General features: G+C 53.5%; 1 protein-coding gene and 2 long non-coding RNA genes across 7 annotated transcripts; 1 reads left to right on the top strand and 2 right to left on the bottom strand.

Annotated features, from left to right (window-relative positions):
* Window positions 1-333: 333 nt before the first annotated feature.
* On the top strand, window positions 334-6,007 carry LOC136004187 (thioredoxin-like protein 1). The gene is made up of 8 exons (XM_065660460.1): window positions 334-539; window positions 650-746; window positions 875-1,048; window positions 3,044-3,166; window positions 3,417-3,486; window positions 3,576-3,748; window positions 3,929-4,033; window positions 5,681-6,007. Exons 1-8 carry the CDS (start codon window positions 442-444, stop codon window positions 5,708-5,710), a joined length of 870 nt encoding a protein of 289 aa, XP_065516532.1. The 5' UTR covers window positions 334-441; the 3' UTR covers window positions 5,711-6,007.
* An 82-nt stretch (window positions 6,008-6,089) lies between these two features.
* On the bottom strand, window positions 6,090-12,410 carry LOC136004188 (uncharacterized). Of its 4 annotated transcripts, none has more exons than XR_010608261.1 (5): window positions 11,673-12,410; window positions 11,451-11,546; window positions 10,894-11,367; window positions 9,247-9,452; window positions 6,090-9,126 (listed from the first exon to the last, which is right to left on the bottom strand). It is a non-coding gene; the product is annotated as an uncharacterized LOC136004188 (long non-coding RNA). The 4 variants fall into 4 exon arrangements; XR_010608260.1 differs by having other exon boundaries at window positions 6,090-6,865; window positions 6,965-9,126; window positions 10,894-11,546; XR_010608262.1 differs by lacking the exon at window positions 11,451-11,546.
* Window positions 12,411-15,806: 3,396 nt separating this feature from the next.
* LOC136004189 (uncharacterized) lies at window positions 15,807-17,352 on the bottom strand. 2 transcript variants are annotated; one of them, XR_010608263.1, is made up of 2 exons: window positions 17,220-17,352; window positions 15,807-15,911 (listed from the first exon to the last, which is right to left on the bottom strand). It is a non-coding gene; the product is annotated as an uncharacterized LOC136004189 (long non-coding RNA). The 2 variants fall into 2 exon arrangements; XR_010608264.1 differs by having other exon boundaries at window positions 15,807-16,117.
* Between the last annotated feature and the right edge of the window lie 3,117 nt (window positions 17,353-20,469).

The following is a 20,469-nucleotide window of genomic DNA, read 5'->3' on the forward strand; positions in this document are numbered from 1 at the left end:
TAAAATGGCCGCCTCTTCTTTTAGCCCTCACCCAAAATGGCGGCCGCACCACCCCCTTTGCCCTTACCTAAAATGTCCGCCGCTTCCCTTCGCCCTCACCCAAAATGGCGGCCGCACCACCCCCTTTGCCCTTACCTAAAATGTCCGCCGCTTCCCTTTGCCCTCACCCAAAATGGCGGCCGCACCCCCCCCCCCCCCCGCTTTGCCCTTACCTAACATGGCCTCCGCTCCCTTTTGCCCTCCTCCAAAATGGCGGCGGCGGCGTCGCCTAACAGCGCCTGCTCCGCGCGGTGCACGCCGGGCGCCGCTTCCGGCCGTGACGCTGCAGATCGCGCCGGGCCCCGTCCTCCTCTTCCTCCTCTCTCTTCCTCCTCGCCTTCCTCCTCCTCCTCTTCCTCCTCCTCCTCCTCCTCCTCCTCCTCCTCGTCGGGCCCCGGCGCCATGGGGGGGGTGAAGGTGATCGGGAGCGACGCCGAGTTCCAGCCGGAGCTCGGCGCCGCGGGCTCCCGCCTCGCCGTGGTCAAGTTCACCATGCGCGGGTGAGGAAAACCGGGAATTGCGGGGGGGGGGGGGGGGGGTTATCCCATTGGATCCTCTTCCTCCGGGATCCGCTTTGCCCCGCATCCCTATGGATCCCTTGTGTCCGCAGCTGCGGGCCGTGCTTGCGGATAGCGCCGGCCTTCCAGTCCCTGAGCACCAAGTACCCGCAGGCGGCCTTCCTGGAGGTGGACGTGCACCAGTGCCAGGTGGGGATTCCCGCTTGGAAAAAAAGCCGGGAAGCGCGGCTCCCTGCCCGCAATTCCCGAAGGATTGCGAGGAGCCTGAGGAAGGGAAGGGGCAAAGCTTCCTGCCTTATGGAAGCCGTTATCCCTAGGGAACGGCGGCCACCAACACCATCTCGGCCACCCCCACGTTCCTGTTCTTCCGCAACAAAGTCCGCATCGACCAGTACCAGGGCGCGGACGCGGCGGGCCTGGAGGACAAGATCAAGCAGCACCTGGAGAACGAGCCCGGCGCCGCCGACGCCGCCGACATTCCCAAGGGATACGTACGTCCCAGGCAGGGAAGGAGGGAGCCGGGCGGCTCATTCCCTATGGGATGGAGAAGTGATTCCCTATGGGATGGAGGAATCATTCCCTATTGGATGGAGGGATGATTCCCTCTTGGATGGAAGGGCGATTCCCTCTTGGATGGGGGAATCATTCCCTATGGGATGGAGGGATCATTCCCTCTTGGATGGAAGGGCGATTCCCTCGTGGATGGGGGAATTATTCCCTATTGGATGGGGGAATTATTCCCTATGGGATGGGGGAATCATTCCCTATGGGATGGAGGGGCGATTCCCTCTTGGATGGGGGAATCATTCCCTATGGGATGGGGGAATCATTCCCTCTTGGATGGGGGAATTATTCCCTATTGGATGGGGGAATCATTCCCTATGGGATGGGGGAATTATTCCCTATGGGATGGGGGAATCATTCCCTCTTGGATGGAGGGAATCATTCCCTCTTGGATGGAGGGGCAATTCCCTCTTGGATAGGGGAATCATTTCCTCTTGGATGGGGGAATCATTCCCTATGGGATGGGGCAATCATTCCCTCTTGGATGGAGGGGCGATTCCCTCTTGGATGGGGGAATCATTTCCTATTGGATGGAGGGATCATTCTCTCTTGGATGGAGGGATGATTCCCTATGGGATGGAGGGATCATTCCGTATTAGATGAAGGGATCATTCCCTCTTGGATGGAAGGGCGATTCCCTCGTGGATGGGGGAATCATTCCCTCTTGGATGGAGAAATCATTCCCTCTTGGATGGGGGAATCACTCCCTATGGGATGGGGGAATCATTCCCTATGGGATGGGGGAATCATTCCCTGTTGGATGGAGAGATGATTCCCTATGGAATGATCATTCCCTATTACATGAAGGGATCATTCCCTATGGGATGGAGGGATCATTCCCTGGGGGATGGCAGAATGATTCCCTATGGGATGGAGGGATCATTCCCTATGAGATGGAGGGCTCATTCCCTCTTGGATGGAGGGATCATTCCCTCTTGGATGGAGAAGTGATTCCCTTATGGGATGGAGGAATCATTCCCTATTGGATGGAGGGATGATTCCCTATGAAATGGAGTGATCATTCCCTATTAGATGAAGGGATCATTCCTTATTGGATGGAGGGATGATTCCCTATGGGATGGAGGGATCTTTCCCTGTTGGATGGAGGGATGATTCCATATGGGATGGAGCGATCATTCCCTATTGGAGGGAGGAATCATTCCCTATTGGATAGAGGGATCATTCCCTATGGGAAGGAGGGATGAATCCCTATGGAATGGAGTGATCATTCCTTATTGGATGGAGGGATCATTCCCTCTTGGATGGACGGATCATTCCCTATGGAATGGAGTGATCATTCCCTATTGGATGGAGGGATGATTCCCTATGAAATGGAGTGATCATTCCCTATTAGATGAAGGGATCATTCCTTATTGGATGGAGAGATGATTCCCTATGGGATGGAGGGATCTTTCCCTCTTGGATGGAAGGATCATTCCCTATGGGATGGAGGAATCATTCCCTATTGGATGGAGTGATCATTCCCAATTGAATGGAGGGATCATTCCCTATGGGATGGAGGAATCATTCCTATGGGATGGAGAAATCATTTACTATTGGATGGAGGAATCATTCCCTACTGGATGGAGGGATCATTCCCTATGGGATGGAGGGATGAATCCGTATAGGATGGAGGAATCATTCCCTACTGATTGGAGAGGTCATTCCCTATGGGATGGAGGGATCATTCCTTCTTGCATGGAGGGATCATTCCCTATGGGATGGAGGGATCATTCCCTATGGGATGGCGGCATCATTCCCTACGGGATGCAGGGATAACCCCCTTCCCTTACAACCAGCATCCATCAAAGCATTAGCGGGGTTCAACCCCCCCGCTCCATGAGGTCCCCCTCACATCCTGGCCTCCGTGCCCACGCGATTCCCGCTGGCCGGCATGCCCCTTCCCGTTTTTCCCTTTCCAGATGGATTTGCTGCCCTTCGTCAACAGAGCCGGCTGCGAGTGCCTCAACGAGAGCGACGAGCACGGCTTCGAGAACTGCCTCCGGAAAGACGCTTCCTACCTGGAATCCGACTGCGACGAGCAGGTGGGAATGCCGCGCGCTTCCAGGCCGGAAAACCACGGGAATGCCCAGCGGGATGCTTTGAGCGGCTGGGATCGAGCCGCGGGGCGGATTGAGGTGGGATACCCGCAAGCGCTGCCTCGATCCGTCGGGATGCGATGAGCGCTCATTCCTTGCGGGGCAAAGCGTGCCGGGATTCCTTCCGTCGGGAATGGCCATTCCCTCCGTCGGGAATGGCCATTCCCTTAAGGAACGCTTCCGTTTCCCTTCCCAGCTCCTCATTACCGTAGCGTTTAGCCAACCCGTCAAGCTGTACTCCATGAAATTCCAAGGGCCGGATAACGGTGAGCCGAACGCTTTTCCCTTTGGATTAGCCCCGCGGAATCCCGCTTCCCAATCCGTCTCCCGTCCTTATCCCTGTTTCCCTTCGCAGGCCAAGGGCCCAAATCCATCAAGATCTTCATCAACCTCCCGCGCTCCATGGATTTCGAGGAAGCGGAGCGCAGCGAGCCCACGCAGGCCTTGGAGCTGAGCCCGGAGGACATCCGGGATGACGGGATCATCCCGCTGCGCTACGTCAAATTCCAGAACGTCAACAGCGTCACCGTGAGTGCGGCTCCCGTTTCCGGGAATTCCCACCTCGGGATCACCAATGGCATCTTGGGATGAGGCAACTTGGGCGGGGGGGGGGAATGTTGGCACGGGCTCGGAGCCGGCCTATAGCCCTGGCGGCCGTCATTCCTGAAGTGGGGAATGCTGATCCCATCCCTGCATCCCGTCCCGTAGCTCTTTGTCCAGTCCAACCACGGCGACGAGGAGACGACCCGCATCACCTACTTCACCTTCATCGGAACGCCGGTCCAGGCCACCAACATGAACGACTTCAAACGCGTGAGTCCGCCTTGTCCCGCTTTTCCTGAGCCATCATTCCCAACTTTTCCAAGGGGGATATTCCAAACCTCCTCAGATCCATGCCTTCTTGGTGCCGCTTCGCCCTTGGAGCATCCCGGGGGCTGCCGGCTCTGGAAAGCAGGGATTTAACATCCCTTTGGATGACGAATCCCATTCCGTGATCCCGCTGCTGCGGTCCGGGTGCACTGGGAATGCTTGGAAGCGCCCGGATCCGCGAAATCCATGGATTTGAGTGAGCAAGGAAGCGCTCGGAGCGGCCTTAGGGAAAGGGTGCCGAGGGAGTTATCCCATGGGATATTCCCACTTGGCTTCCCGAGCGTGCGAATGGGTCTGGCACAGCGGCAATTCCATAGGGAATAATCCCCCATTTCCTTTCTTGGGAAACCCTACGACGGCGTTGGGTATTCCCATATGGAATACGAGTTTGCTTCCCAGCTCCGAGGATAGAGACAGCATTCCAAGATGGGAAGCGCGTATTCCCCCAACGGGTTGGGAATCTGGTACCTTAGGAAAGGGCTGGGATGCAGCGGGCACGGATGGAATTCCATATGGATCGCAGCAGATTCAAGGGGCTTGGAATAAGCATGGAAGAAGCTTCCAGCTGCTTCCCAACTTGTTGGCACTTTCCTTGGATCCTCTTCCCCCCCCCCCGCCTCTTCCCTGCGGTTTTCCCCTTTGGAAAAGTGGGAATTCTTTGGGATTCCCTTTGGGAAGCGTTCGGTGGGATTTTGGGAAGTGTTCGGTGGGATTTTGGGAAGTGTTCGGTGGGGTTTTGGGAAGCGTTTGATGGGATTTTGGGAAGCGTTTGGGGTTTTAGGAAGCCTTCGTTGGGATTATGGGAAGGGTTCGATGGGATTTTGGGAAGCGTTTGGTGGGATTTTGGGAAGCGTTTGCTGGGATTTTGGGAAGCGTCTGATGGGATTTTGGGAAGCTTTTGATGGGATTTTGGGAAGCGTTTGATGGGATTTTGGGAAGCTTTTGATGGGATTTTGGGAAGCGCTTGATGGGATTTTGGGAAGCCTTCGTTGGGATTTTGGGAAGTGCTCGATGAGATTTTGGGAAGTGTTTGATGGGACTTTAGGAAGCCTTCGTTGGGATTTTGGGAAGCATTCAATGGGATTTTGGGAAGCGTTTGATGGGATTTTGGGAAGCTTTTGATGGGATTTTAGGAAGCGTTTGATGGGATTTTGGGAAGCGTTCAGTGGGATTTTGGGAAGCGTTCGCTGGGATTTTGGGAAGCGTTTGGGGTTTTAGGAAGCGTTCAATGGGATTTTGGGAAGTGCTTGGGAATTGCACGGACACGGAGGGATGGAGCCAACGGTACCCAAGGGCGAAGAAGGCCGGATCCTAGGAATCTTTTCCCTATGGAACGGGCCTGCCCCATCCCGCTTGGATGCAAAGGCACCCAAGGACCCCATCCGCTCCCTTCCATCCCGCCCCGCTTTTCCAGCCCATTGGAACGCTGGCTCCTTCCCGCATCCCTCTGGGGGATGTCCCAAAGCGGAAGATTTCCGTATGGATCTGAGCCATTCCTTATCCCATCCGGATGCTTTGGGATTCCGTTTGGGAATGCCGCGGGCAGAGCTGCCCCTGAGCCCGCGTTCTCCCTGCTTCTTCTCTCCTCAGGTAGTGGGCAAGAAAGGAGAGAGCCACTGAGCCCATTCCCGACGGCTCCGTCCCCATTCCGCCTCCCGGAGAGCGCCTCGCCCGGAAGCACCCCCCCCCCCCCTTTGCCATTCCCAAAGAGATCCCGGCTTTTTCCTCCCCGGAGAGCCGGAATTCCTGTGGTTTATTCCTTGTAAATAAAATTCCATGCCTTTTGCCAAGGGGGGGGGGGGGGGTTGCTCCCGGCTTCCTTCGGGATGCTCCGTGCTTGGGCTAGGCGCCCATGGCAGGTAGCCCGATGGGGGTATCCCATGTGTTTAAAAGGCCAAATCCATGGAAAACATGGAATTTCGGGGGTGTTTGTTCTTTATGGGGATGGGAATTCCGTAGCAGAGGGAACGATCCTGCTGGGAATGTTCGCGTTGACCCCCCACCGTTCCCTGGAAAACTTGGGAATGCCGCCGCCTCCCTTCCCTTCTTTTCCTCCGTTCCCCAGCGCACCGCGCCTCCCTTGGCATTCCAAAAGGGAGGAATTCCATGGGGAAAAGCCGGCCTTGCGGCCTCCGCTCCGCAACCCCCCCCCCCCCCCCCGAGCCGCTCCGCACGCCCGCCGCTAGGGGGCGCCGTGGTGCCGGTGGCCGGCTGCGCTGAGCGGAAGGCGGCGGCGAGATCCCGATGGATCCCGATGATGGATCCCAATGGATCCCGATGGATCCCGATGGATCCGGATGCTCGGCCCCCGCCGAGCTGCTCCCTACATCCCTATCCCTAAACCCCGTGGCCAAGCCCCGGCTTCCTTGGAGCGGGCTCTGCAGGGAAAGGCCTTTAGGGAAGGGGATTGGTGGGGGGGGGGGGGAAGGTTGGGATAGAGCCAGAACTCCATGGATCGGGAATTCCATAGGGATGCGGGTCCTGTCCACAAGGCTCAGCTGCCTCCCCCATCCATGCTCCATGGGCAGCTCCAAGCGGGAATAACGGCCCCGGATGCCACCCGCTTCCCGGCTCCGGCAGTGCTTCCCTGCCTCTCTTATCCCGGCATTCCAAGGGGGCGAAGCGTAATTCCCGGCGTGAGGAATGGTTTGGGATCATGCTCAGGGCCTTTGTGCCTGGATGCAGGCCATTGAGGAGCCGATGGCGCATCCCTAGGGAGCGCTCGCTATTCCTGACAGCGGGATAAGGGGCTCGGCATTCCCAAGAGCCGGATTCCTGCAAGCGGGATACACGCGCCCGATAGAGAATTCCCTCTGGGATGCGCGGAGCATCCAACGGTTGGGAATTGTTATCCCGGATTCCCGTTAAACCCACCCTGCTCCTTGGGCACGTCTCAATGCATGGAAATGCCGAAGCCGGGCTGGCACCAAATTCCCTCCGGGAATAGCGACGCCTCGAAGCCGTTTCTGTCTGGAAGTCACGGATTTCCCGCTGGAATGCCGCTCGTTCCCTGCAAACCGTCCGCGATGGGCTCCGGCATTCCCGGCGGTGTTCCTCGTCCTCCCTGCAGCTGGGATTAGTGCCTTTTCCTTCCGTATCCTGCCTTTTCCTCCCTTATCCATCCTTTTCCTTCCTTATCCCATCTGTTCCTTCCTTAGCCCTCCTTTTCCTTCCTTATCCCTGCTTTTCCTTCTTTATCCCGACTATTCCTTCCTTATCCCGCCTTCTCCTTCCTTATCCCCGCTTTTCCTTCCTTATCGCTCCTTTTCCTTCCTTATCCCTTCTTTTCCTTCCTTATCCCTTGTTTTCCCTCCTTATCCCTCCTTTTCCTCCCTTATCCCTTGTTTTCCTTCCTTTTCCTTCCTTATCCCTTCTTTTCCTCCCTTATTCCTTGTTTTCCTTCCTTATCTCTCCTTTTCCTGCCTTATCCCTTGTTTTCCTTCCTTATCCCTGCTTTTCCTTCTTTATCCCTCCTTTTCCTTCCTTATTTCTCCTTGTCCCTTATCTCGCCTTCTTCATTATCCCTGCTTTTCCTTCCTTATCCCATCTATTCCTTCTTTATCCCTGCTTTTCCTCCCTTATCCCTTGTTTTCCTTCCTTATCCCTGCTTTTCCTTCCTTATCCTGCCTTTTCCTTCCTTATCCCTTCTTCCTTATCCCTCCTTTTCCTTTCGTATCCTGCCTTTTCCCTCCTTATCCTTTCGTATCCTGCCTTTTCCCTCCTTATCCCGCCTTCTCCCTCCTTATCCCTCCTTTTCCTTCCTTATCTCACCTTTTCCTTCCTTATCCCTGCATTTCCTTCCTTATCCCTTCTTTTCCTTCCTTATCCCGTCTATTCCTTCCTTATCTCTGCTTTTCCTCCCTTATCCCTTGTTTTCCTTCCTTATCCTGCCTTTTCCTCCCTTATCCCTTCTTTTCCTTCCTTAGCCCTCCTTTTCCTTTTGTATCCTGCCTTATCCCTCCTTATCCCGCCTTCTCCCTCCTTTTCCTTCCTTATCCCCACTTTTCCTTCCTTATCCCTGCTTTTCCTGCCTTACCCTTCTTTTCCTTCCTTATCCCTGCTTTTCCTTCCTTATCCCCGCTTTCCTTCCTTACCCCATCTATTCCTTCCTTATCCCTGCTTTTCTTTCCTTATCCCTTGTTTTCCTTCCTTATCCTGCCTTTTCCTTCCTTATCCCTCCTTTTCCTTTTGTATCCTGCCTTTTCCCTCCTTATCCCGCCTTCTCCCTCCTTATCCCCACTTTTCCTTCCTTATTCCTTCTTTTCCTTCCTTATCCCTCCTTTTCCTCCCTTATCCCTTGTTTTCCTTCCTTATCCTGTCTATTCCTTCCTTATCCCTCCTTTTCCTTCCTTATCCCACCTTTTCCTCCCTTATCCCTTGTTTTCCTTCCTTATCCCTGCTTTTCCTTCCTTATCCCACCTTTTCCTCCCTTCTCCCCCCTTTCCCTCCCTTCTCCTGCCTTTCGGCCGTCTCCAACCGGGAAGCGCCATCCCTTCCCTGCTGCTCCCCTGCCTCCTTGGAGCCCGGGATAAAGAGGAGCCCTTCCCAAACAGCATTCCGGACTTAGGGAATGGCTTTGGAATGCCGCCGGCTCGGAACGGCGACGCTCTCGCCTTCGTTACGCAATTCCCGCTTTTCCCCTCCGGCTTCCAAGTGGGAAGAGAGCTCCTGGGAATCCCATTCCAGGAATTGCTGGACTTCTATTCCCGGCCCCTCCAGCAGCTTGCCCCCATCCCATTGGATTCTTGTTTGGAGCGGAAGGACAAGCTTGGAGCTTCAGCTGCCAGGGATGGTATTCCCATTGGATTTCCCGAGGGATGGGGATTGCCTCCTAGCTGCTTTTGGGATGAGTATCCATGGCTTTGCTGCCTCCTCCTGATCCCTCCTTTTCCTTGTGTGGAGCAAAGCAAAGCTCATCCATATGGAATTCTCTTCCAGCTGGATTCCAGCTCCCAATAGGATCGAAGGAAGCAATTCCCACCGGAATGGCTTCTCCATGGAAGCATCCCATTTATCCATCTAAAGCTTGGCCAGGTCTGGAAGAGCATCCCACAAGCAGCCCATCCGCATAATGCATTGCTGAGCTTCCCATTCCCCATTCCCAACGCCTGGAATCCCATTCCCCCTCCCACCTCGGATGCAGCATCCTAACTCACGGCATCATTCCTTTATCCAAAGGATGGGAATGCGGCGCTTCAGGATGCTCTTCCTAAAAGCACATGGCTCCGGCTGGATAACGCCATTCCCTTCACCCCATTCCATTCGGGATACCCCCGGAATCCTTTCCATAGAAACTTATGGAATTGCTTCCATTCCTTTGGGATGCTTAACCCACCGGCCTCGTGGAGAAGATCCATGGATTCTGTGGATTAATCCATGAATTCCGTGGAATAATCCATGAATTCCTTGGATTAATCCATGAATTCTGTCGCTTAATCCATTAATTCCTTGGATTAATCCATGAATTCTGTGGATTAATCCATGAATTCCTTGGATTAATCCATGAATTCTGTGGATTAAGCCATTAATTCCATGGATTAATCCATGAATTCTGTCGCTTAATCCATGAATTCCGTGGATTAATCCATTAATTCCTTGGATTAATCCATGAATTCTGTGGATTAATCCATTAATTCCATGGATTAATCCATTAATTCCTTGGATTAATCCATGAATTCCTTGGATTAATCCATTAATTCCATGGATTAATCCATGAATTCTGCGGATTAATCCATTAATTTATGTCTTAATCCATGAATTCTGTAGATTAATCCATTAATTCCATGGATTAATCCATGAATTCCGTGGCTTAATCCAATAATTCCATGGCTTAATCCATGAATTCTGTGGCTTAATCCATGAATTCCATATCTTAATCCATGAATTCCGTGGATTAATCCATGAATTCCATGGCTTAATCCATGAATTCTGTGGATTAATCCAATAATTCCATGTCTTAATCCATGAATTCTGTGGCTTAATCCATGAATTCCATGGATCAATCCATGAATTCCGTGGATTAATCCATGAATTCCATGGCTTAATCCATGAATTCTGTGGCTTAATCCATGAATTCTGTGGCTTAATCCATGAATTCCATGGCTTAATCCATGAATTCCGTGGATTAATCCATGAATCCCATGCCTTAATCCATGAAATTCCTTCTCTCATCCCAATGGAGGATGCCGAGCAACCCCCTTCAGGCCTGCAGCCCCTCCCAGTGCCCAGCGCCTGGCACCATAAAGAATTCCCTAGGGAATTCTCCACTAGAGCAGGAATGGGAATGGGAATGGGGGTGTTGTTAAGAAAGCAACCCCTTTCCAGCCTCTTTGGGAGCCGGGATTATTCCCGACCGGATCCGGAGCAGGGAATGCCGGCCTGCCCCTGGCTCCTCCCTCCGAGATGGGATTATCCCGGATGGAATTGCGCTGGGATACCCTGGCTGGAAAAAATTCCAGAGCCGGAATGCGGCGTTAAGGCCGTTATCCGGGCCGCGTTGGAGGAGAGCGAAGCTTTTTCCATGGTATTCCCTAAAAGCAGGAGGCGGAGCGGGTCTAAAGCCCGGAAAAATCCAAGGTTTTCCAGGGAAATCCCGGTTTTCAGTGGAAAACTGGGATTGGAGGAGAAGAGAAAGGCGCTGGGGAAGAGCCAAAGGCCCAAATCCATTGCTCCGGCCGTGCTGGAATCCATGAATCCATAGGTGGATTCCCGTTTCCTTTAGTTGGGAATGCCGGATCTCCCGGCCTGCTTATGGCATTCCACAGTGTTTCCATGGGGATTGCTGGAATAACGATGCTCCTTACCCCTTCCCGGCCGCAGTGCCTGGCTTCGGATCCAAAGGGAAAAGCCGTCTCGCCTGGAATACCGGCCGGAAAGAGCCGTTCCTCATCCGGGTTCGCCATTCCAAGGCGGGCGCTCCAAAGGGATGGCATTCCATCCCGTTGCCTGGGATACGGCAGCTGGGTTCTATCCTAGGAGCAGCTCCGGCATTCCCAAACGGCCCCCATGGAAAGGGATGGGAATGGGCCTCGCTCCCTGTGATGGGATAGGAAGAAGCCGTCCCCATCCCATGGGATGTGGTCGAGGCCAGCTTGGAGCATCCTCGTCATTCCAGCCTATTCCCACTGTCAGGAAGGCGGAACGGGAGGAGCTTATCCCACCCCATTCCATGATTATTCCCAATGTGAAGTAAACTCCTCTGCCACCATAGGGAAGCGCCCGTTATCCCGGGATAAGCTCTTGGGATGGATCCTGCTTGCTCCTTCCATCCTGGAATCCTGGAATGGGTTGGGATGAAAGGGACCTTCAAGCTCCAATCGGATGCTCTTTGGTCCCAAGCCCTACGCTGAGCATCTCCCACCTTTTCCAGTGGTTTTCCAGCCTCATCCCAAATTCTTCCCTAGATCCAGCTTCAATCCATCCCCTCCTTGTCCTGCCCCGGTCCCCATCCTGCTTCCTGCGGACAAATCCTCTTGGGAATGCCCCTTAGGGAGCATCTTCCCATTGGGAATGGTTTGGCTCTCGCTTCCCCCCCCCCCAGCCATCAATCCCGCTTGCGATCCCGCAGGGAATGAATCCCAACCTGCTCAGGCACGGATAACGGATGGGATTCCCTCTTTTTCCAGGCCGCATTCCAACGGGAAGCGTGCTTCATCCATCAAGAGCTGGGCCCTGCTTTCCTTTGGCATCCGCGGAGCAACGCATTCCAACACGGATGGGACTTTAGGGAGGACGCATCCATCTTTTCCTTGGATAATCCAGCCGGAAGCAGGGAGAGATCCTGCTTTGGTGAGGTGAGCGTCTCCAGAACTCCTTAGTAGCAATCATGGAATGGGAATGGGAATGGGAATGGGAATGGGGCTCTTCTTTACCGGCTCCGGAAGCAGCAGTATCCTGCTTGATCCCATCGCATCCCTGTCCTCATTCCTCAATGGCACGCTCCGGGAATGCTTTTATCCCAAAAAGAGAGACAATTTCACCGGGATATTTTGGGATGGGATCAAGCACAGGGATTCCATCCAGGCGGATGCAGTACGGACACGTCCGGAGAATTCCGAGCGGAACTGGCGCGGCCAAGGGCATCCCGGCGGATCCCGACTGGGAAGTGGGATGGGAATGCCGCTGGGAATGCCGCAGGGGTTCTACAGGTACCTACACATACATGGACATGCACACGTGTACCTACACATGCATGAACATACATGTACATACACATGCATGGACATGCACACGTGTACCTACACATGCATGAACATACATGGACATACACATACATGGACATGCACACGTGTACCTACACATGCATGAACATACATGGACATACACATACATGGACATGCACACGTGTATGAACATACATGTACCTACACATGCATGGACATGCACACGTGTACCTACACATGCATGTACAGACACATACATGTACGTACATGTAAATACACACATGTACCTACGCGTACATGTGCGTACACATGCATGTACATGCACACGCATATATGTACATGCACACACATGTACATACAGACATATACATAGATACATGTACATACGCACATGTATGTACACATACATGTACAGACACACACGTACATGCACACACATGTACATACACATGCATGTATGTACACACACATGTACACACACATGTACATACACATGTACACACACACATATACAGACACATACATGTACATACTTGCACACACACACACGTACACACACATGTACATGCACACACGTACACACACACACATGTGCATACACACACATGTACATGCACACACATGTATGTAACACACATGTACACGCACACGTACAAACACAAGGACACACACAGGTACATACACATACATGTACATACTCGCACATACATGCACACACACATACATACACACACACGTACATACACACACGTACACACACATACACGCACATACATGTACATACACACACGCACATACATACACATACATGTACATACTCACACATACATGCACATACACATACATGTACATACTTACACACATACACACACACATGTACATACACACACATACATGGACATACACGCACATACATACACATACATGTACATACACACACACGCACATACATACACATACATGCACATACACATACATGTACATACTTGCACACACACATACATACACACACACATGTACATACACACACACACGCACATACATGGACATACACGCACATACATACACATACATGTACATACACGCACATACATACACATACATGTACATACATGCACAGACACGCACATACATACACATACATGTACATACACACGCACATACATACACATACATGTACATACACGCACATACATACACACACATGTACATACATGCACACACACACACATGCACGTCCATGCACATACTTGCACATGCGTGCACACACGTGTACACACCCCCACGTGACACCCCCACGTGACACACCCCCCCCCCCCCCCCCCGGCTCGGGCCTGGCGCCACCGCGAGGCCGCTGGAGGGAACTCGCCCCCCCCCGGGGCGCCAGCGGCTCCGGGACCGGGGTGGGGGGGGGGTGTGTGTGTCACGTGGGGGTGTCACGTGGGGGTGTCACGTGGGGGGGTGCACGTGTGTGCACGCACACGTGTGTGCACGCATGTGCAAGTATGCACATGGACGTGCATGTGTGTACGTGTGTGTGCAAGTATGTACGTGCGTGTATGTGCATGCATGTGCATATATTTGTGTGTATGTGCGTGTATGTGTGTGTATGTACATGTATGTGTATGTATGTGCGTGTATGTGCATCTGTGTGTATGTGCATGTGTGTACATGTATGTGCGTGTATGTGCATGCATGTGTATGTGCATGTATGCGCGTGTATGTGCGTGTATGTATGTACATGTATGTGTTTGTATGTGCACGCATGTGCGTGTATGTGCGTATATGTACATGTATGTGCATGTATGTGCATGTGTGTGTATGTACATCTATGTGCGTGTATGTACGTGTATGTACATGTATGTGTATGTGCGTGCATGTGCATGTGTGCGTGTATGTGCATGTATGTGTGTATGTGTATGTACATGTATGTGTATGTATGTGCGTGCATGTGCATGTGTGAGTGTATGTGCATGTGTGTATGTGCATGTATGTATGTGCATGTACATGTGTGTGTATGTACATGTATGTGTATGTATGTGCGTGTATGTGCATGTGTGTGTATGTGCATGTATGTGCGTGTATGTGTGTGTATGCACATGTATGTGTATGTGCGTGTATGTGCATGTATGTGTGTGTCTGTGCGTGTCTGTGCATGTATGTGCGTGCATGTGTATGTACATGTATGTGTGTGTATGTACGTGTATGCATGTATGTCATGTGTGTGATTGTGCGTGTATGTACGTGTGTGTGCGTGTATGTACATGTGTGTGTGCATGTGCAATTGCATACGTGCACGTGTGCATGTATGTATGTGCATGTGTGTTCATATATGTTCGTATGTGTTCATGTATGTTCATGCACATTCATGTATGTCCATGTGCATGCGTGTTCATGTGCGCTCATGTATGTGCATGCATGTTCATGTGCGTTCATGCCTGTTCATGTATGTTCATGTGCATCTGTGTATATTCATGCCTGTTCATGTGCGTTCCTATATGTTCACGCGTGTTCATTCGTGTTCGTGTATGTCCATGCTTGTTCATGTACGTGCATGTGTGTTCATGCGTATTCATGTATATGCATGTGGTTTCATGCTTGTTCATGTATGTTCGTGTGTGTATGTTCACGTATGTCCATGTGTGTTCATGCATGTACATGTATGTCCATGTGTGTTCATGTATATGCGTGTATGTTCATGTATGTTCATGCTTGTTCATGTGTGTTCATGCATGTGCATGTCCATGTGTGTTCATGTATGTACATGTATGTTCATGCGTGTTCCTGCATGTACCTGTATGTTCATGCGTGTGCGCCCGTGCCCACGCGTGTTCTCGCACGTACCTGCGTGTTCATGCGTGTCCATGCGTGTTCATGGGCTGGGTGGTCAGGCACGCAAGGCCTGTCCAAGGCCACCACCCGCCTCGTCCCTCTTGGAAGTGGATGAGCATCCCACTCCCTTCCCGATCCCATTCCCTGATCCCAGCGCATCCTGCAGCAGCATTCCCGTTTCCCCTTCCAGGAGCACCATGGGATGAGGACCGCAAGGATGCTCCCGGGCTCCTGCTGCTGGTACCCATTGGCCTCCCTGGATCCCCGTCGCATCCCAACATTCCAGCATCCAGGATGGGATGCTGCCGCTCGGATCCGCTCCGAGGTAGGAGCAGGGCCTCCGTGATTCCAGGCTTAAGGATTCCAGCCTCCGGATCCCAAAGGATAACGGGATGGGGGCACCGTGGCCTTCAATGGCTTCGGGCTGGGATCTTCCCTCCCATGGACCACATTTAGCTGGGTTGAAATGGGATAACTTCCAACCGGGATACGGAACAGGGAATTGGGCTGGAATGCCGCATCCAACTGTAAGTCTATGGATTTAGGCGTTATCCAGCTGAAAATTCCATGCCCAATCCCTACGAGTCAGAGTAACAGGGAAGGGCTTTTCCTTAAGGCGCAATCCCACGGACATCATGAAATGCTGCTGCTCCTGTTTGGAGCTTTTCCCACCTTTGCCATTCCATCTTTCGGGATAAGCACGACACGATCGGGACGGGGCGGTTTGATATCCCAGAATTCCATCTTTCCTGGCTTAGGATCAAAAGCTGACGGATCTCATGCCCGGAGACAGCAGCTTCCGTGTTGCTATTTGGGGACAGCAGCATCTAAAAGGAGGGATGGATGGGACGGAAAAGATCCTTTTCTTTGGGAATGAGGAATTCCAGCCACGTATGGACTGGGATTTGAGGCTGCCGCGCGTGTTCCTTGGGAATAAAGGGCATTTGGATGCTCTTCCCGAGTAAATGTCACCGGGAAGCGCTGCTGCCAGAGGCACATTGGAGCTGGCATTGAGCCGGATCCCAGAGCATCCCTTGGAGGGAAACCAGGGAAGAATAAGAGACTTGGAATGTCGGCGTCCATGAAAGTGAAGGGAGAAGGGATGCGGAGTGGGAATGCTGGACGGGATGATGAGTAGGGATCCCGTATCCCATCCCTGCTTGCATCCCATAGAGCATCCCTGCTCAGCATCCCGTATCCCATCCCTGCTTGCATCCCATAGAGCATCCCTGCTCAGCATCCCGTATCCCATCCCTGCTTGCATCCCATAGAGCATCCCTGCTCAGTATCCCGTATCCCATCCCTGCTTGCATCCCATAGAGCATCCCTGCTCAGTATCCCATAAAGCTTCCCTTCCTGAATCCCATAGAGCGTCCCTGCTTGCATCCCATCCAGCATCCATGCTCAGCATTCCATAGAGCATCCCTGCTTGCATCCCATAGAGCATCTCTGCTGGCATCCCATATCCCAGCCCAGCTCAGCATTCCATAGAGCATCCCTGCTCAGCATCCCACCCAGCATCCCTGCTCAGCATCCCATCCAGCATTCCTTGCTCAGTATCCCATACTGCATCCCTACTTGCATCCCTGCTCAGCATTCCATATAGCATCCTTGCTCAGCATTCCATAGAGCATCCCTGCTCCGCATCCCACCCAGCATCCCTGCTCAGCATCCCATAGAGCATCCCTGCTCAGCATCCCTACTTGCATCCCGCGCCCATCCCGGCTCGGCATTCCATGCATCCCAGAGAAGCTGTGCCTGCCCCATCCCTGGCAGTGCTCGAGCATCCCGCTCTGCTGGAGGCTGCCCCAGCTCCAAGTTCTCCCTGTATCCTTCCTGGATCCATCCCTCCTGTGCCCATCCCAGCCCGGCTTTATCGGGATCTCCTCTGGCCTCCCTCCGAGAGCATCCACATGGGAGCAGATCCTCAGGGAATCATGGAATGGGCTGGCTTGGGAAGGACCTGAAGGCTCATCCACTTCCCATCGCTTTCCCAATGCTCGGCCACCACCATTCCCAATGCTCTCCCGATGCTTCGCCCACCCACCCTTCACCACCAGCCCTTTCCAGTCGGGAAGAGCAGCATTCCCAACTCATTCCCAACTCATTCCCCGTCTCCCACGGACCGAACTCACCACCATGAAGGTTCTGCTCCCGCTTCCCAACGTCTCCTCAATGGAATTAGCTGGGATGAAGCCCCCGGTGCGCCCTAATAGGGAATAACCGGGATACCATTAATAAAGGGATAGTAATTATTAATAATCCCCTTTAATTCCATGGCTAATTCCTCCTAGGCCTCGGTATTCCCGCCTGGATGAGCTTTTCCTGCGCTAACGGAGCCCAGATAGGAGCTAATTACGCTCCATTAACGCAGCAGCAAGGAAGGGGATTATCCCAGGTTTTCCATTCCCGATGGGAAAGACGGAGGGAATGAAGGCTGCCCCAGCCGGAGAGGCTGTGGAATTGCGTGCGGAACGCTTTCCGCTCCAAATCTCGGGAATGCCGCCCCGTGGAGACCTCGCTAGGGGTGACTGGAAGAGAGACGTTGGGATGGGTTGGGAATGTTTAAGGAAAGGGTTGGGAAATGTTAAGGAAAGGCTCCATGGAGCTCCAAGCCCCTCATTCCAGAGGGCACCTTGGGATAAAGCCCTGGATCCATCCCTTCTCCTTCAGCTCCAAGCAGGAAGCTGCGAGCTTCCCAAAGGCCCGGAGCGAAAGAGCTGCTCGTCCCTCTTCCTCTGCTAAAACTTGGGAAGGATCCATGGATTTGAGCGCTCCCGTATGGAAAAGCCGGGGCAGGGATCCCATGGATGTGACCTCCGCCTTCTCCTCCAGCAGGGATAGTTTATGGAAGCATTGCGTAAGGACATGGAGCTCATCCAGGCCCATCCCTCTCGCTGCCTAAGGAATTCCATTCCGGATGAGCGAACGCCTTCCTTGGGACGCTGGGAATGGCCGGAATTGCTGGGAAGCCAAAGCCAAAGGATTCATGGAATGGGGCCCACCGGAAAGGAACCTTGGAGACCGTCTGAGCTTCCTGGCCTTGAGCACTTCCATGGATGCGGCATTCCATGGGGAATGTGCTCCACCATCCCAGCACCCTCCCCGCGAGGAGCAGCCCACGAGCTCATCCCAGGGCGGATGTATCCCGATCCACGTCATTCCCGCACGGAATGTGGTCAGGAAGCATCCATAGGGAAGCAAAGCCGTTCTTAACCCTTAGGAGCACCGAAAGGTGGGATGAAGAATGAAGCAGCTGAGATTGAGCCGGGAAGGCCCGCATCCCAAAAGGAAGCCTGTATCCTTCTTTCGGGAATGTTGCCACGCTCTTTTCCACCCCTGGATGGGGCCACCCCCCCCCCCCCCCCCCATTCCCTCCTCCTGCAGATTTCCCATTTGCCCTGCACTTCCTTAAAGCAGGAAAAGCGGGAAGGAAAAGGAGCCGGGATTGCAAGGCTTGCATCCTTACTAACAGCGATCCATAGGGAAGGAACATCTCGGCACCTGCGGCAAAAACGGGAATGTTCCAAGGAGCTGGGAGGCAGCCGGGAAAGAGGGATGCAAAGAAACCGGGATACAAAAGGAAGAAGGATACAGCATTCCATGGCATCGGAAGTTTGGATATGGGATTCCCTACGGCCGCTTCCGGGGAGGCGGCATTCCCAGCATCCCACCGCCCTCATAGTGCCGAGCATCTTCCCGTTATCCCACCTCCATCCCTGCCCTGGCAGCTTCATCCCTTCCATCCCGCATCCAAAGCCCCATTCCAGCTTCCTGGTCCACCCCCCCCGCTCCGGAAGCAGCTTTCCCTGGATTCTTTCCTTCTCCAGCTTGGATCCATTCGTTCCCTTAGTGCCGCATCCCGCTTCCTTGGAGCGAGCGAGCATCCTTCCCAATCCATCCTATAATCCAAGGAGGACAGCTCCCTTTTCCTTCCCTATTCCCTCGTTTTTCCATACAAAAGCCCCCGCTGTGGCTTGCAAACGGCACCAATCCCAACTTCCAGCCCCCCCCCCCCCCCGTATCCCTGCCATTCCCAAGCCTTTTCCAAGCTCTTCAAAGCTTCCCAAGCCATCTGCTTGCTGCTCCCGAATGCTTCGCCCAAAGCTTCCCCATTCCCGATTCCCGGCCAAGCCTTTCATCTTCCTGCCCTCTTTCCATGCATATTCATCGGGAATAGGCATCGGGAATAGGCATCGGGAATCGGCTTTTTGAGTGCCTTCCGCTTCCCTCTTTTCCAAGGCTCATTCCACTCGGGAAGCGCCTTTGGCATGGCAGGAAGGGCCACGGCTTCGCCCGGCTCCCAACAGCTGGGCCGCAGATGGGGCCCCGGAGTCCTGGCAGGAAGTGAAATTCCACATTGGAATTGCGTTGCCGGAGCTGGGATGGATGGGGAAAGGGGGGGGGTGGGGGGTGGAGAAGGGCAGGAAAAGGCAGGGATCTAAGGAATGAGGTGGCTTGGAAGAGGGGATTTAGTGCCCTGGGGGGGGGATTTGAGGTGGGAAGCAAGGGGTGCATCCATAGGGAAAGGAGGTGGGAAGCAAGGGGGTGCATCCCGCTCCTGAAGTGGGAATGCCATAGGGAAAGGAGGCAGGAAGCAAGGAGTGCATCCCGGGTAGCATCCCGCTCCTGAAGTGGGAATGCCATAGGGAAAAGGAGGCAGGAAGCAAGGAGTGCATCCCGGGTAGCATCCCGCTCCTGAAGTGGGAATGCCATAGGGAAAGGAGGTGGGAAGCAAGGGGGTGCATCCCGCTCCTAAAGTGGGAATGCCATAGGGAAAAGGAGGTGGGAAGCAAGGGAGTGCATCCTGCTCCTAAAGTGGGAATGCCATAGGGAAAAGGAGGTGGGAAGCAAGGGGGTGCATCCCGCTCCTAAAGTGGGAATGCCATAGGGAAAAGGAGGTGGGAAGCAAGGGGGAGCATCCCGGGTACCATCCTGCTCCTAAAGTGGGAATGCCATAGGGAAAGGAGGTGGGAAGCAAGGAGTGCATCCCGGGTAGCATCCCGCTCCTGAAGTGGGAATGCCATAGGGAAAGGAGGTGGGAAGCAAGGGGGTGCATCCCTAGGGAAAGGAGGTGGGAAGCAAGGGGATGCATCCCTAGGGAAAGGAGATGGGAAGCAAGGGGCCTGGATTAACACCATGGAATCACGGAATCAAATAGCTTGGAAAAGACCTCGGAGAGCACGGAGCTGCGGGAGGCTCCCGGAATCCATCGGATTCCTTCTCCATGCAGTGATTCCTGTTGGATTCACGGAAGGAAGGCCGGGATTGGACCGCTTTAGAGGGGGCACTCGCAAGTCCTTCATTCCCAAACGGACACCGGGAAGTTCGCCGTGGAATTCCAGGTGCTGGCGAGGAGCTTGGCGCTTGGAGCAAGCGGATCCC

This window comes from Lathamus discolor, chromosome W (genome assembly GCF_037157495.1).
Source record: "Lathamus discolor isolate bLatDis1 chromosome W, bLatDis1.hap1, whole genome shotgun sequence".
Lineage (NCBI taxonomy): Eukaryota > Metazoa > Chordata > Aves > Psittaciformes > Psittacidae > Lathamus > Lathamus discolor.